Raw genomic sequence first — 17951 nt, forward strand, 5'->3', positions numbered from 1 at the left:
GGCGGAGGAGACATCGGTGATATATATTATCGCTCGAACAGCAGGCGGCGTGCCGCGGCAACTCCAGACGACCGCTGCTGCTCTTCAGCGCGATCCAGGAGAACGTGCCATACAATAGTACGAGCTCTCTGATAAGATATGGGGTGGTCTCGGCAATCGACTTCTCCTTCTCGTAAGCGGGCCTTCCTGAAGGGTGTCACTGGACCTGAGACGGCGTATTTCTTCAGCAAGAAAGTCGTTGTATAGCATTCATTCTCGCAATAGTTTCAGGGTAAGTAGTCAGTGTTTACAAGTGCCCCGTAGCTGCGGCGTAAAACAAAAAAGACAAAAAAAGTAAGATAGCAACCATCGTCAAACCGAGTGCGGCATCCATGAAATATGAGTGCTTTAGAAGTCAGTGCCTCTTTGCGTGTCACTACTTCATTCATTTTGAAGGGATTATGTGAATGAATGCAACTTCTCGTAAATAAAAGATAAGTTTTAAGCTATAGAACGACGTACCAAATAGGTGAAGTTAACAGAGAGAAGAACCTTTAGTATATGCCAGAAAACAGCGTCAGAACGAAAAGGGGCGACGCTCATACCTTGAAATTTGACCCTAGCACCTCGCGATCGTAGCAGTACCTAGAAATGGTTACGAGTATTTGTTCGTTAAAATGATATAATTACAGTCGAGCGTAAACGAAAAAAAATTAACCTTGCCGATTTTTAGATGTTTCATTCTGAATGAAGATTGCAATACGGAAAGATACTATGAAGTCCTCCACATCAAGCTGACGGTATCAGTGCCGTGGTAAGTTAATGCTGAAATTAAGGAAGAAAGTTTCAATCCATGATTTTCTTTAGTTTTAAGTCATCTTTATCCCGTTTAACCAACCCTGAGATAACTTGATATAGTAACTTTCAATCTAGCTTGAACTTGCATTTAATCTTAGCACACAATCGAAGAAATGTGTAAACTGCGGCAGCGTACACTCCTCCTGACAATTGCAGCTGATCACTGCCTATGGTGTTTCGCTGCTTAGCACGAGGTTGTGGGTTCGGTTCCCAGATGTGGCGGTCGTATCTGAATGAAATGCAAAAACGTTCAAAACCTTCGTTGCATGTTAAAGAACCCTTGGTCAGAAATTTATCCGGAGCCTCCCACTACAGTGTTTGACATAGCCATATTGTGGATACAGACTTCGTTTACTCGTAAAAGAATCTTCCTTACGCTTTTTTTTTTTTGCCCGGTTACGTTCGCAGTCCTCTTTTCATCCTTCGATGAGAAGCCGATTGATATTGTGTATCTTGCGTATCTTGGCGGACAGATTAATGTGATGCAAAAGTGAGGCTGCTAAGCTCCTGTTAATGATGGGTTTATCTTTTCCGTTCTAAAAACACTCACCTGCGAAATCCGGACCCTGGATAGAAGTCAGTTTTATAACCGTGGGTTTTGGAGTTCAGATCAATCGAACTAAGTCTGAGGTCTATTATCAGCCGTTAATATCGACAGTACTGTTGCTGTTCAAGAATGGCTCATCCCCAAAATGTGTCTTGCCCAGTTTGCAGAGTTGCTCGTTGCTTGCACAGTCAGAGTTCACAGAGTTCTCCATAGGTTTCCGGAAGGCCTTTAGAGATGATGCAAATATCGTATACTTGCTTTTTTCAGCACTCTCTATGTATGACAGAAAGTAGTAAGTCCACCATGATATAAGTTTTCGTCACTTTCGCTCTGATGGCTGCCGAAGTATAGATGTGAGCAGCGTCGACGTCCTAAGATGGCAGGTGTCTTGTTTTCCCATAACCTGTAGAGCGCATCTTCGAGACTGCAGGCGTACGCTCACGCTCATTGCCTCACGATGACGCGGGACAACCTTTGATCGATCGCCTTTTGCCGCTGCGACAGCCCGCGAACGAGCTGTCTTTAGCGAATTTCCCACATTGTCAACTGCGTGCCACCGCAGTACGCGCTTCTTAAATGGCGTCGTCGTCGGACGGCGATCCTACCCGTTTGATATATTGGTTCCCAGCTACAGTTGCGCAAACAATGACACGCATGTGTTCTCTGAATGGCTCAAGGACGGCTGATCTTGATTGATAGATGCAGGAGGAACGACCCGTTGCGTTTGAAATGCATGTGCCTATCGCACACGGTGGCTGGCTCCACTTACTGTAAGCAGCTGTGGCGTCATTTTGGTTAGATTCCTTGTGCATCCTTGCGTTACCGAGCGTAGTGATAGAGAGGTTAAATAAATGTGTGCAGGTCTTTTTTGCTTCTAAACTGCGAAAGTGGTATTTAAGTAGTTGTACATGAGGATACTGCACCTAGTTTCCGGTCTGACTTGTGCGTACTTGGGCATAAGAACTTCGTCTCGGGTATTTCTTGTCTCCATGCGCCTGCACGTTATGGGGAAGGTTAAGGTCTGTATGCTTTTCGTCGTAGGAAAAAATCATACGAACTATATTCATAATCGACAATATTCGAGTTAGATTTACTTGCACTAAAGGTCGGGGCTCCTAGTGTAGTAATTATGCTTAGTGCCAGTACTACAACCCAATTCTCGGCTGTGATGACGCAGCTTGGAGATCACTTTATACGCCTGGCTGACGTGTAGGCCTCTCTTTTCTCCGTAGACCCAGACTGAGGTTTAGCTTTCAATTAAGCTCGCTTTCTGCGAATTTTCCTTTTTCTTCCGCATTTTCTTTAATTTCCTCGCTGAACGTACTTCCGAAATGCACGGACTATAGCAAGAATACCTTCTTTAGACAGCCCGCAAAAAAAACATTGTGTGGAGAGAAGACGCGTTTTTGCAGCCAGAATATAACGGTACACATTAATTTCAACGTACATGATGCCTACGCGAACAAACCATTCGTAGAAAAAAATCCCCCAATTCGATGCAAGTACATTTGTTGCTTCTAAGTGCACCGAGCGAGACTAGCTCGGCCCGGGAACTAAAAAATGCTTTGAACGGAAATGCGTCGACGATCAAGTAATATACGTGTTCGTTGAACGTATTAACTCGCGAACGAGAGTTTGGTGTACCATTGGCGTCAGGAAAAAATTTAAGCTTCGTCAAGCCCAGCTCTGCAACGTGGAATCGCTTCATTACATTGCATTGGTCGAACACACACACATAGACTGCACCACCTGATTGGCTGCGAAGACAAAAACTTTTTCGCGGCAACTTTGGTCTCCTTGGTCTTTGGCTCGCGAATGCACATAGGCATAACAACGACGTGAAAAAGTGCAACTATCCAATCAAGGACGCCATAGGCAAAAGAAAAAGATTCATCTTTGATCACTGCAACAATAAAAACTAAGTCAATCGACAACAGGGTAATTGTCCATGTAGTCAAGGTCTTGGTCACCGCAGTAGCCGTTCAGTATCGGTTGCGCCCGAATTCCTCGGCTGTAAGAGAAAAAGAAGCGATGCTTCATCAGAGTGAAATCAGGCTCCAAACTGGTCTTTTGGCTCTTTGAAGCATATCGTGTATAATTAATTTTGTTTTTGTTTTTTGTATATCATGACCACCGTTCTATCCTCAAATTGATTGAGTGCTATAAGACGTCCCCTCAATAAAACTTGTTGTTGGGCGAGTTGGTTCATATTGCTTAAGAAAAGATACTACGCCAAAGAGAGGCACGGACGAGAGGGTATCGACACGGATACCATCTCGTCCTTGTCTATCATGGCGCAGTATCTTTTCTTAAGACGTCACCTCTACGACTGTTCCACTACGGAATTGAGTCAAGAAAGAAATCGCCTTTAATGCACGAAAAGCTTTAATTCGCCTAATTGTTAATAAACGGCAACATTAAGTTCAAGAAGCGGCACACCGTACTGGTACTGATACTGATCTTGCGAAAAGAACGAAGAATATTAAACTAATTTATACTCCGAGTAGTACGCCAGTCAAAGCAATGAATGAATGAAAATTTACACAAGCCAACGGTGACAAGGAACTGATATAATTGGATTGCGATTACGCAGTCGCACCTGCATGTGAGATCTATATAGAGCATCCAAAGTGGTTGGGTTTTTTCTAAACCTTCAAAAGAACAAAGATAAATTTTAAATTTGCAATTGCCCCACCTCGACCCGTATGCGGCGGCCTGCACAAGTACCTGCACTTACTCTTTCGAATCCCATCCCCCCCCCCCCCCCCCCCCCCCCCCCCCCCCCCCCCCCCCCCCCCCTCCGCAAGAAAGTTCTCTTTAGGGCACTAATGCCGGAAGCGGGCCACCGACAGGTTGAGGCGACGTATAGGGTTGTCGTCGGTATAGTGGTAGCGCCATGGGGGCGCACTGTTTAGGCGTCAAGCACTGCACAAGTACTGACTTTTTCACCCAAAGGTTCATGGACAGCTCCGTGTTCGTCGGTGTAGTTTGACGGCATGCCCTAATATAACTACTACGATTTGACAGGCTATAGACCATATATACGTGCGGCCACGGCTCAAAAACAGCACTTCTTTTCCATACTATGAGGAAGTTGTAAAGTGTCTCACATTATACTGGCACTTGAATGAATTATGAACTGTGATGGTTAAGACTTGGTACGACTCAAGGACACATATGGAGGTTCCTACAAAAAACTTCTGCGCTGGGATCGTTCAGCTGCCATGGGATAATGGTTGGTTCATGGATTTGCCGAACCGCACTGCGTGTGGCTTCAAATGTTCTCGTGACGTTATTTATTACGCTTTATCTTCCTAAATTTCCAAGCACTCGTAGTTTTCTGAACGCAGCGAGTCAAATAGTCTTCGTGCACATGCGTAACCATTGCGAATCATTGCATTTATGACGCATTATTTCGTTGAAAATGGTCGATTTGCAGCATCACGAGACCGTTTGAAGCCAGAAAGACGAACTTAAGGCAAATTCACGTATTGCCCATAGTTCTTATGCTGGCTGAACCACCGTATACTTGCAGCTACTGTAGACAATAGCACCTGAGTTGCGTCTGTATCAATTTTTATAGGAAGCTCTGACACACAGCGCATTCACAGGCCCATGCTTCTGGATGGCTCACGCCAGCTGTGACATTATATGGCAAGAATGGACAAGGACAAATAGGGAGACGCGCGTAGGAGCCCAAGCTGCTCTTGTCAGTCGCAGCGTCTGCATGCTCCAGTGTCAGATCATTGTGAAAACGGAGTGTACAGAAAGTAATCGTAAGCGCCAGTTGTCAGCAAGTGTTATGCAGATATGGGAAACTTCAGACGGGCATACTTGAGCATGCGGCACCGCTGCTCGTCCAGTCGAAACGCCGCATCGTCAGTGTTGGTCATCGATTCACTGCTCCACAGGCGCTCCGCCATGGCCGATGCCCGGGGCCTGCAGTGTGCAAGAAGCAAACGGAGAGTCTCCATGCTTCGAAACTTTCTTTTAGTTTCATTTGCTGTCGCCAGTGAGGCAACGCCTTCGTGTTTGCAGACGATGCTTTCTGCGTCGTCCTTCGCACTACCCATTTACCTAATGTAATGGCTGGGTGACACCGGGGGAAACACCCATAATAAGCAATTACAGCAAGGAGGAAAGACTAATTTCCACAAAAGTGATGTCTCTTGCCTAAATGGTTGGTGCGCTGTTTTCTTGACGATCAAATACGAGAACATACGCGGAAAAGTCTGTGGCCTCTGTGGTGCCGGACTGATTGCTATACGTGACAATATAAGCACGAACAATTCAGTACTTGACATACAATGAAATGTGTGATGAGAGTACGACGAAAACATTGATCAAAAGGGCTCTGTCTCATGACATCAGGGATGGTCGCCCCCATTTAGTCCATTTTTACCCACGTGATATTTACAGTGTGTCACCAAGTTTAATTGTTGACACTAAGTTCATTCTTGAAATGGGGAAGTAACGAGATAGCATAATTGCGGCGTTAACTGCTTGCTATATAAATTTAATAACAGTAAGCTAAGCTCTCGGCACTCAAAAACGTGGGGCCAGGAAAAACCTTGTGAAAACGTCGAGCGCAAATTGTTTAATACTGCGACTATAGAAGGCACCAATGAAGCACTTCTTACCACACTCTCGGTATGAGATTCGTCGCGTCAACAATGTGGGTCCAGAGCGTGGCCTCCCCTCCGATTACCATGTCTCTTGTCTCTCTGTTCACTGCACAGAAGATTAAAGAATACCGCGCAAGCAAGTTTCAGGGCGGTGTTAAGCAGCGGACAGGTCGCAGGCTCGACGTAGAAGGCAAGTAACCACCACTCACTGTCCCAAACGGCAGTTTCTGAAATAACACGCCCATTTGCCGAGTGCACGTAAGCATGGTCGCAATGTTTACTGACCCTGAATTCACAAACATCTGTCCTCCTTTCTCCTAGAATCATTGGTGAATAACTGTGATCACCGAGAAAGCGATAGTTCACAGGTACGTACCTTGTGACTATTACATTTCATTCTGTTAAAATACCGCGAGCTCGTAAAAAAAGTGTTGTTGTTTCATAATGCGAAGCTGTGATGCGATAGCTCGCACGAAATTATGCGCAGCAAGTCTTGCAAAGTTTCGTGCGATATCGGTTAGAGTGAACATTCACAGATGCGCACGACCCGTCACCTTTATAGAAAAAGATGAAGTAAACTTTATTCCACGTTTGTATACAGGTGGCGCTCGCCGGTGGTGGGGCGACACCAACTCCTTCCTACTCTTTCCTATAGCTTGCTTATGTCCGGTGATGCCGGACATAAGCAAGCTAGGTGAGTGAGTCAAAACAGCTATCGCTGTAAACGCGCACACCATGCTTGTTTATGTTAGATTAGGCTAGGTTAGGTTAGGTTAGGGTTAGGACGCTTTAGGTTAGAACGAGAGCACCGTGCTTTGTTAAAGACAAGCCACGTCTCAAAAGATCCTTGTAAAAGTGTTGCGACATTCGTTTTCTGGTAACATGTGTCTAGAAAAGCACGGTCGGAATGTATCCGGTTGCTGGCTCAACAATATCTTGTCAAATGAGGCCTGTGCGACGCCAGGGATTCTATTAATGCCGAGGCGGAATCGCCACCCGAACTGCTTCTGGTTATTTATATACACAAGCTCAATATTCGGCCTGTAACGTACACTGTTTAATGCGTTTAATGAGGAGAACGGCTCACCGTGAAATTGCACGGCGTCGTAGCTGTAGAACTTTTTCCAGTCGGGGCCGTACATGAAGGCGCTCAGGTTCCACTTGGAGGAGAAGACCATTTGGTGCCCCGCCTTGGCCAACTGCTGGATCGTCGAGCTGCTGACGTCATCATCGCGGCACAGCTGTACGACGGCGTCGCGAGGGACCTGCGTGTATACAGGAGAAATGCAGGAGGAAACGAGCGAATGCTCTAGCGTGTGCATTTTAACGTAGCCAAAGAAAGCTTCGCTTCAAAAAGTAAACGGCAGTTGTCGTACGTACCCTCATGTCGATGCTAAGGAGGTCGTACCAGACCATGGTCTTGAAACCCAGGCTGCGGGTGAGGTTGACGATATTGTCCATGTACAGCTGTAGCATAGAAGTCGGTGCGTCGCTCGGGAGTGTTGGACTGGCGGTGAGCAAATACAAGAAAAACGGAAGAAAGCGAACAGGAACACTAATGTAAAAGGCCGTAAGGCAGATCTTAAGGAACGAGCGATTTCGACTATAGATGCTGGCATTAAAACGAAGTTTCGTGTAACGCCACAGCACTCAGCGTGCTTTAAGGACCAGGGTGGAGAAGCGAGATTGATCCAGAAACGTCGGAAAGACGCGTTGTTTTTGCGCGAACAGGTGATGAAATCAAAAGGGAGGCGTGATGAGTTCGACAACGCGCAAGTGTCGCTCACTGACCACTTAAGCCAAACGTGTTTCGGCCACAAGTCAACTGCGCTGAACTGAGTACATTTCAGAGTATTCGAACCAGCCTTTAGGGCTTGGCTAAATTGACGTCAGCTCTGCATTAGCTTGTTTCAAAATAATTAGTTCAGCGTGCGCAGCGTTAAAGATATATACATAAAATGGCCTGCTCATAGTGTATTCTGATGTTAATCAGTATAGGCTCCTGCACAAAGATGGTCGAGGACACTATTGTCACGTACAGATGCAGGTTGCTTCCCAGGTGAATGTACTCGTCCTTGAAGAGAGACGCGATCTCCTTGAAGATGGCGGCGTACACATCGTACGTAGGGCCGTGCGACAAATCCGCCACGTCCCACGCGGAGTCCTTCGGGCAGGGGACCTGTGCTTCGGGATGCTGCTCGTCACTGCGCTGGCAAATCGTCACCAGGCCTGCGGATGCCCGACGACGAAGCTGGCTTAGCGACTGAACAACGTCGATTATAAATTTAAAAAAATATTTATTGTTGATTACGGTCGCAACTTAATTAAGCAAAATAGAGAAAATAAATAATATAGATATCTGGGAAGGGGAAAGCAGATCGGGCTAAGTTTGGCTTCCTATGGAAGCGAAGCTCTATAGCGAGTTCTTTTTAACGTTAGCCCGAGGGCAACAGAGCATTGGATGCAAGGACGATATTAAGACTGTGAGAAAAGCCCGGATTCGGTTGTCGCAGGACAGAGACAATTAAATATCGCTAGGAAATTCGTTAATCCTGCAATGGTCGCGTAATAATGAAAGACTCGGCAGCGCCCGGTAAATACCTTAAGAAAGAATTCAGTACATATGCCCGAGGGCGTGAGCGGGAAGCATCTATAGACAATATACACGTATATAGACTTTGTGCGGCCAAAATAAATAAGTCTATAACAAGCAATTTACAAGAAGTCAATCTATAATTTACAGGCTGCCTAGATTTATCCTATAAAGACTGTAAACCCTCCGTCTTTTTATCCGACTCTGCGGTGAAAGCTCAATTGAAAAAAAAAAAAAAAAAGAGGCAGTGTATAGGTTAACGTTGTAACCAGACATAACCAAAACCCGTAATTAGGGAAAATGTGACGAGACGTCAACGAGCTTCTGAGAAAGGAGCGGATAGTCCAGTCGAAGAATACTAATAAAAACTTACAAGTATATTTGAAGAAGGCTTTGTGAACAAGGCTCCCGGTGCCCATATACGCCCATACGCTAGAAACGATGTTAAATACTCCTTTTCTTTTTTTGGTTGGCGTCCTGATCCGTCCTTTAAAGTGTGTCATCCTGACCAGACGCGCCATCCGGTCACACATACTGCACTTCAAGTATATCGGACCGTTTCAGGACGCAGAGGAGCTACTGGAAATTAAGACATGACACTTATGATCGCTTCATTTATTACGGCTGACTTTACGCAAGAGACGCCTTTGAAAAAACCAACAGGTTCTGCACGCCCACGCTTATTTTGAAACGTACCCTTTAAAGCGAAGCTCTCTTTGCGAACGTTCCCGGACTTTCCTGATCGTGGCTGTCGCTACTGTCTTACCGAATAGCTCATAAAAAATAATTACGTGCCCTGTAGTGGGTCAAACCTAGGTCCTCCAGCATAGAATCTAACCATTAGGCTACAATCGCACCTATGCTATCCTGTCAACGCCAACCAGCCCTTTGAGATTCCTTACGTCCGCAATGACGTAAGGAATGACGCAAGACGTAAGGAACGAAATAGGCATATTTATAGCACTTGATTAACCATTTCACGAAAACTTCAGCTTCACATAGATTGCAAAATGTCCTTTGTATGTGCATATTTCTTTCAATGTTTCACTTGCCTGAGCGAACTACTCTATCTCGGCGAGGAATCGGGGTGACGTCGGGGGCAGCTGTTTTGTGAATCGAAGGTGTATCTTCGCAACCCGTTGTTCGCATTTACGTCTTCATCTGGTTTACTGAGTGCCATTCATTAGCGAAATTGAGTTATTTGCCATTTAATATGCGTAATGCTATACCCTCACTCACTTTTCGACTTCCTTTTCGGCCTCACTTTTCATTTTCGTCTTGTCCCCCACGTCACTACGACGCCTCGCGGTGGTAATTCTAACCACGGGTAACATGTTGATACATTGTTGCCGCCTTAGGTGACCAAGTTTGGTTTTAGATTACAGCGCCCGACATCAGTGTGACATTAGATAGCTAGATGCGGTGGCGTCGACCATACGTCCATGTAGTTACGCCAGTTTAATTGTTGTGCGCGTCAGGTTTCTCAAATATTATAATTAGATGAAGAGTGTCAATGAGAAAATTGTAGAGATACATGAAAAACTACCGATACAGCTTTCTGTTGCTCAATACCTGCTACATAAAAGTGTTTTTCCGAGCATGGAAAAAAAAAAAGGCCCGCGAATACACTCAAAATTGCCGCTCGACTGGCCGCTCGAGGCACTTTGCATGTATTCGTGGGCTTCTTTCAAGCGCGGAAAAAACTTTTATGTAGCACGTACAGAGCAACAGAAAGCTGTATCGGGAGTTTTTAATGTTGCTGTACAATTTTCTCATCGACACTTTTCATGTAATCATAATATTCGAGAAGTTGAATAATTAATTGAGACAAATTATGTAATTAGACGGAATGAAAAAATAATCTGAATATCTCCAAGCGACGGCAAACATCACCACCTTGGTTCTGTCCAGCTACTTGGCATTTGCATATTTTAAATCTTGGTGCATGATAGTTGGGGACACCGTTTATATTACATTGTACTGGGTGTTCAAAATTAAGCTTTGTGGAATTTTTTCAAATTGCATGTGGCAGGTAGCATAATTCTTATCGTTGAGCTGGGTTATTGGAAGAGGCGGACATTAGTAGCAGGAGAAATCGAAAGACATGCTCAACTAATTAAGAAAAATTGACTAATGAACTTCTTAGTTAAAAACTTTCCGACACATATTGCAATTTACGAATTGTAGTCGGTGAGTTAGCAGGACGCATCCACTTGAAATTAATTTCCAGGATGACACCAGTTTCGACATAATATTTCATAAAGTGTTGGACGAAATACATAGACGTTCCAGTTACCGTGGTGCTTCAATGCATAAAACAGCATTTTGGTAAAAAAGTAAGTGGGACAGCAGTGCATTTTTACAGTGAGTTTGATGGTGCATATATCCAAACTGGTGTCATTCTGGAATTTAATTCCAAGTGTGATACGCCTGACAAGTTCACCGGCCACAATTCGAAATTGCAATATGCGTCGTAAATTAACTGACTAAGAAGTTAATTAGTAAATTTTGTTCATTAGTTGAATATGTGTTTCGATTTCTCGTGCTACTAATGTCCGCCTCATCGAATAACCCAACTCAATGATAAGAATTATGCTACCTGCCACCGGCGGTTTCTGAAAATTCCGTAAAACTTAAAAATGAACATCCTGTGCAGTTTACCTGGCAGTGCGTCCCTCAGCAGCTTAGGAGGTGAGGCGATGGCGATCTCCGGGATCACGCGGATGCCGCGCAACCTGGCGTGCTCGATGACGTCCTCGACGTCCTGAGGCTGGTACATGTGCCTAGGAAGTCGCGCCACCTGCAGTACACCATCTCGTTCGCCGTTCGCAGCCTTGCTCAATTTCTTATAAAATGAGCATATCGTACACAGAGACGTGGGGTCCACTATTCAATAAAGCTTGGAAAACTAACATTTCGTGCTTAGCACTGCTCTGTTCTTGTTCCAATTTTACAGAAAGATCGCATTTTATGGTACGAGTTGTTCAATATGACACTTGGTACTACAGTGTACTAGTACACTGTACTTGGTACTGTTGCTTGCCTGTTTTGCGAAGAAAAAAAAAGTTAGTGACGTTTCATTTCGTGAACGCGGGTTACACGCAAGCGTATGGACGCCGCGAACCTGCACAGCGAGTAGCGCGGCGTCGAAGCACAAACGGAAAGCGAGCGAACGCGCGGAGATTCTGTTGTCCACCTCCAGGCGCCTTTCTCCTCCGGCGCTCGCTTCCCTAGCGGCGACAATATCGACGATTTGACAGACGGGGCATCGACGCTTGCCCGCAAAAAGTGCAAATTTGTCTTTTCTAAATTATATGGCTGCTATAATACAGGCAGCATCGTTTAAATAGCAAAATACGATGTGCTTTAAGAGCACGGGTCATAGGCGCGCATGCCTACGCATGCGCGCCTCACGTATAGGGACATCAGAGCCCCGATCCCGAAGTTTGCTTAGTTATCACAGTTACCACAGACGTATACGCCAAGCCATGGTAAAGAAAACAAATATTAATTAAAGATGAACTATTTACAAACTGCGCTTGCAAAACAGCCCGCTCACCGTCGTAAGATTCGGGAATGCCGCCATTCTGAGGCGCCAGGCGGTCCCGTCGGCGAGGAACCAGTGAAAGACGTTGAACTTGTTGTAAGCCATGGCATCCTGGTGGGAAGAGGGAGCGGGAAATAAACATGATTTAACAAGATCACCCAAAGAAACGATGCGAGCAGCATTATCATCACCACCATCGGCCAAATTTACGTCTACTGTAGGACGAAGGGCTTTCCCAGAATTTTTTTCGCGAGTAGGGGGAGGGGGGGGGGGGGTCAGGCGGGTGATGTCGCACGCCGCTTTATGCCGGGTATCACTGGTACATAATATTTTAGGGTAAGGGGAAAGGGGGATGCCCGGCCTTGTGCACGTCTCGACGTGCCTTGAGTCTGGAAGCGCTCGAGTGCCGCGGCCGCCATGTCGGGCTATTAAGTGTTGTCTTTTTGATGGGAAAGCGTCAAATGGCCGATTGAGCGGAAAAGCCGGCGGCGTCTGTAGCAGCTAGAAAACGGCACCTAACTTCCCATTGGCTGCGACGCCAAATCACGAGCTTGCATCGCGAGCTCGTGACGTTGGCTCGCACTTGCTGGCTCGGGCAGCCCGTATACCGCTATGGAGTCTGAGGCATCTATATACATAGTCGGCCGCCGCAACCTCGGCAATAGCGAAACGTGGCCGTCTACGCCAGTACACCGCAGACGAAGTAAGGGAGCGGAATAACGCATCAAAGCGAGTGAAGAGGCAGGCAGCGAAATCCCCCATCGTCATCAACTCTCCCAATTACACGGCGGGCAGAACGAGCATTAACGCAAACACTTCTCGCAGCGCAAACCTCGAAGGACCGCTCAGTGGCGTTCAAATGGACGTTAATGCTTTCTCATTCACAACTCATAAGAGGTGCTTAGGTGTACTCGGATTTTTGTATTTGTAACATTCAAATGCACCGTACACGATATCAGTATGCGCGAGTATGGTTGTATGGGTCCGTTCGGTGTTTCGTGCCTGTCAATTCGGCGTCACTTGGCGCAAAAATGAGAAATTGTTCAAGTAACATTCCAAGATGGCGGCAGCCTATGAGCGGAAAATAAAATCGCCTGTAGCTTCGGGCTATTCTCTAACTGCCTAATGAGTAGCCGAAAGCACCAGCGAGAGTGAAGCGACAAGAGCCAAATGCAAGACACGACGCCACGCACCAGATTTCTTTTGAGTGACTTCACAGGGAGAAACCGCGTGACGCAATCCACGAGGAGGCCCCGGTAGAAGAACCTCGGGTAGTCTCGCAGTGACGTCACGTTCACCAGGAACTTCAAGTGAGAGAGAGAGAGAGAACGCAGACTTTGTGTACTGAGCTAGCGGTGTACATTGGGGAAACCTGCAAGAATATCAAAATTAATGCGGGGCACCGGATGCCAGACGCCTAGCGCCCTCTCTCGGTGGCATCCGAACGGCGTTGCGTAAATGAATGCACCCAGCAGCTAAAAAGTCGAATCCCCAAAAACGCACTTATCAATTAAGATTTGATTGGTATTTGAAAAAGACCCGTTTGGGATTGTCTTCCAGAAAATTAGCGAGTTCTGTAGTACCAAAACTCTACGTTCTTGAGTGTGATTTTCTTTTTTTCAACGGGACTTCATTGAACCTCATCCGCTCACCACTTTAGAGTTTCCAGATTTCACAAGCGAAATAGGTGTGTGGAAAATATGAGTGGTTTTGCAACGAGCTCGTCATAAAAACGCTCGCCGTTTCGTAATTGCGAGTCCGCGCTCATGCGTGTTCTATGCGTTTCAGGTGAGTCGACTTGCTTGCGGTGTTGGTTTGCAACGAGCATGTCTCCTTGAGCAGCGCAACATTGGCGGCTCAAGGAGACACGCACCAGTGTCGGTATATATGTCTCTCCTTCACTTAAGAATGGTAGCCGTTACAGAATAAGTCTACGCGCTTGTAGTTGGCGAGTTCTGTAAAAGACTTTATTAGAGCGCTTTGCTCACAACAGCTTGAGCCCCCAATGTTTTCGTGCCAAACACTGCACGTTAAATACCCCAAGACTCGTAGTAAAGAGTTGTTAACGGTAGGACTGTTTGCAGGAACATGCCAATAAAGATGTTGAACATATCAGTGAAGGCTGCCGGTAGTCGGAAAACGGCTATTACGAATGAATAGCTTTGTGCATTTACGATCGACCCCAGAATGGTAATGCGTGAACAATCAGATATTTGCGCGGGTGGCGTCAAGTGACGAACAAACACAGTTAATTGTCAGGGGAGATATAGTAAATGGTGAAGTCAAATGCCAGAAAATAATGAGATGATGTGTGATGTTGGTACAAATAGTTGGAACAAGTTGGTTCATATTCGAAACTTACCTCTTTGGTGCCGGGATGTTGGTAGAAAAGCTGACTGAACGTTTCCAAACCTGCCAGAGCCAATAAAAGAGAACAGTGCATCGATACAGTGCATCGGCTACATGGAAGAACGGCGTGAACAAGCGCGAACTATAACGCACTTACCTCTCAATGCTCCCCAAACCGTTGTGGCATTCAGAAAAGCGTCACCGGTAACCGGTACAGTCAGGTTATCTGCAGGATAGGAAAAGTGTCAAACATTGAGGCCCATACCAAGCAACAACCTGGAGGATGAAATTCTTATGGTGCTTCCCGAAGATTCCTTTCTTAATTTCTTCTTCTATATGAAGTCAATTTAGAAAGGAAATTGTCTTGGGTGAGGTGTCAAAAGGCATACAGTGCCTGGCAAAGTAATTCCACCATTACAGCAGCATCCCAGTGGAGCAGACGTAAGGAATACAAACATTTAAAAACTATATAAATAATTCTAATGTATACACACAAAAAATGCAAAAGGATTAGTATGCTTTACACCAATGAGATGATGTAAAAATTACAGGCAGTAGAAAAAAAAATCTCACAGATTACAAAAAAAAAAAAAAAATGAGAAGGGAATGTTGAAGCGACACTATGAAAACAGAAGACGACTGTTTAATGCTTTCAGTGAGTCCAATTTATTTGCAGGGCACTCCAGCAAGAAAACATTCATAAGGCGGATGAACAAGAATACTCCATAAATGCTTTCAAAGGGTGCTTCTCGAGCCCTAGTAGTGTTCTCCGAGGTTGTGGCATAGATATCACTGATATCGGAATAGTGATTCGATGCGATTTGCGACTCTCGATACCATTAATAGTGGACCAAATGCTATTCCAATAAAATAATATCGAAACTCGGGATTTTACAATAAAATCTGTCAATATCAAGAAAGTATCCTCTAGTCCTTTACCCTGTAGATGCCAGCAGGCTCCCCTAACCCCTTCGTGCATTTGCGCAACGTAGTTTTCTCCAATATACCGTCCCATGAGAGCCCAAAAAGAGAGATTCAAATGCTGCTATCGCTTCGGCTATACCTGGCAGCTTGGCAACGTGCTTGATAAGCCGTGCTGCGAATGCACCTGGGGGCTATTCTGTAAGTGTCCACCTAGTGGATACGTCCATTTCATCTGCTGCTGAAGTTCTGATTGGCTCGGGTGCATGTCTCCTTCTGACGCGTACCCCAGACCAGCCAATTAGAACTTCAGCACCAGACGAAATGGGCATGTCCACTAGGTGGACCCTTACACAGTACCCTGGATTATAGATAGCACGTGAAAAGCTGGTAGGCAGCGGAGACGAAAGTCTCCGTATCGCCGTGTGCTAGAACTCCCTACACTGACACGGCACTGTACACAAAACACGCACAGCTCTCGTCGTCTCCGTAGCGCGGATAGTGGCAGTACTGCTCCGAGAGAAGTGACACGTTGACGTCCAGCCGGTCCAGTCGCTTGCCCGTCGGCACCGCTGCGCCCCCTTCCTGCTTCATGGCGTTGAAGAAGAGCAGCTTGACGTAGCGGGCCGTTGCCTTGGCCAGCACGTCGCACTCTGGTGTGCCCGCGTCGTTCGTCGTGATGCGAAACGAATCCGGCGTCAGGTGCCTCTGCAGCTTCGAAGGCATGACGAGCTGCGGCTCCGGCCACACGGAGCCCCGGGGAGCCCGGATTCCCTGCAGCCAATGGTGCGCAGGTGAGTGAGTGGGTGAGGGTGAAGAGTGAGTGAGTGAGAAAGACTGTGGAGAGCAATGGGCGCTATTTTCGGCAAGCCTTTAGGAGCACGGCTCAGTGCCTTGGAGAAAGGGTGGTGCAGGCACCGGGATCAATGGTAGCAAAATAATAATAATAGAGTTTTAATGCGAAAGCATTACATGCCCCATTACGCGAAAATCCGTCGGCGTAGTCGGCGTGATGGTACCAAAAATGACCGACGACGCAACGAGTAAAAACACGTCACAAGCTCCTCGGATTGACGTCACGTTTCTCAGGGAGGTTCCTGCAAACAAAGTTAATTAATGGCTTTGAAAAGAAAATTTCATAAATTTTGGTCTGGGTGGGAATCGAACCGGGGGCATTCGGGGTGCCAAACAAGCACGCTTCGCCGACGCCACGGCAGCTAAAGGTTGCCTGAAGGTGTGCCTAGTGCATGTGTCATTTTACACGTGACGGCGCTGCCAGTGGGGAGGAGGTAGCGCCACATAAAAAAGCGTTAATGTCCAATTGAATGGCGCTGAGCGGTCCTTCGAGTTATGAACTCCGCACGCGTACGCGTTGAGACGCTTGGCGCGTTATGATTTGGCCTTTTCGAGGCGCGGTTAGAACGCAGGCGAGAGCTTGCGCGGACAAGGAACACGCGAAAAAAAAATATTTAATTTCACCAAAGCGACTTATTAATGCTTTTGCATTCCCACATGTAAGCAGTCTTAAGTGTCTCTGCTGACTTTTTTTTAAATACAACATAATCATGTCTATTAATTCTTCAGTTAAACGCATTATGATTGTGCCGGGTCCGATGAAGCATTGCACGGCTTGCATGGCATTACCCGAAAGCAGGGCAGAATCTGAGTGTGCAGAATAAACGTACACCCTCGACACTACAATACATATTTAAACATTCTATATTGAGAGATGTCGTAGTAAACAGAACACACTTGCAGTTCGTTATAAAAAAAAATATCACATGCAAATTCTTACTGCACAGCTCTTCACATGAAAGCGCATTCACGAGTTAGTTTAAAGCAAGCAACACGTTTTCTTTTTCTTTTCGTTTTATTCCCTACCCATAGACTCCTCGATTTTTTTAAAATCTAATATTGCTCTCAGGAAATTGGTAAAAATGACTGGAATATAATATCCTTATTCCAAAGGAACTTACGTACTACTGCACAAACAAAACAGGTTATCAAGGTCTGGTATAGATTTAAACGATTAAGCAAACTGGAAACAGAAGAGGGCAAATAAACATTACAAGCAGCACTTTTAAGAACACCTTTTTAGCAATTATTTTTTTACGAAGGCAGCCCGATTTCCTCTGGAAAGAAGCAGTTCTCGTCGAAAGCAAGAAACTTGCAAAACACCACGCGATCTTTGAAGTTGTCGAAAATTGACTCATGCTCACTTGAAGCGGCAGGCGAACCTCCAAGTAGGTGATGTAAGCTCCTGCGTGGGCCAGCAGCAGGACTGTTCCGACGAGGGAACCAAGCGTCAGCGGTAGCATCTTGATTTCCTATGGAGGGTACAAACCGTTGTCGGATGCAATGGCTGGGCATCACATGCAGGGCCACAACACCGCAGCTTTCACGGATCGCAGCCGCCGCTGCATGTAGCGCCACTGACAAGGGAGCCAGTTGGAAGCCAATTTCTACGCAACAGTGTTCCATTAGCCACGGTATTAGCGCATTGCAGTATAATAAGTCCCTGCGGTCATTCGT

General features: G+C 46.0%; 1 protein-coding gene across 2 annotated transcripts in view; it reads right to left on the reverse strand.

Annotated features, from left to right (window-relative positions):
• Positions 1–3262: 3262 nt before the first annotated feature.
• Positions 3263–17951, reverse strand: part of LOC119446582 (beta-hexosaminidase subunit beta) — an 84402-nt gene continuing 69713 nt past the window's right edge. For both annotated transcript variants that reach the window (XM_049664229.1, XM_037711052.2), the window contains 13 exons: positions 17639–17746; positions 15893–16193; positions 14656–14724; positions 14512–14561; positions 13343–13453; positions 12162–12260; positions 11264–11402; positions 8049–8238; positions 7390–7516; positions 7097–7274; positions 6025–6115; positions 5219–5323; positions 3263–3395 (listed from right to left, as the gene is read on the reverse strand). In XM_049664229.1, the coding sequence (XP_049520186.1) occupies positions 3308–3395; positions 5219–5323; positions 6025–6115; positions 7097–7274; positions 7390–7516; positions 8049–8238; positions 11264–11402; positions 12162–12260; positions 13343–13453; positions 14512–14561; positions 14656–14724; positions 15893–16193; positions 17639–17746 (1656 nt within the window). In that variant the 3' untranslated portion in view covers positions 3263–3307. The remainder of the gene's footprint in view (positions 3396–5218; positions 5324–6024; positions 6116–7096; positions 7275–7389; positions 7517–8048; positions 8239–11263; positions 11403–12161; positions 12261–13342; positions 13454–14511; positions 14562–14655; positions 14725–15892; positions 16194–17638; positions 17747–17951) is intronic.

The sequence above is a fragment of the Dermacentor silvarum genome, chromosome 3 (assembly GCF_013339745.2).
Source record: "Dermacentor silvarum isolate Dsil-2018 chromosome 3, BIME_Dsil_1.4, whole genome shotgun sequence".
In the NCBI taxonomy this organism is placed as follows: Eukaryota; Metazoa; Arthropoda; class Arachnida; order Ixodida; family Ixodidae; genus Dermacentor; species Dermacentor silvarum.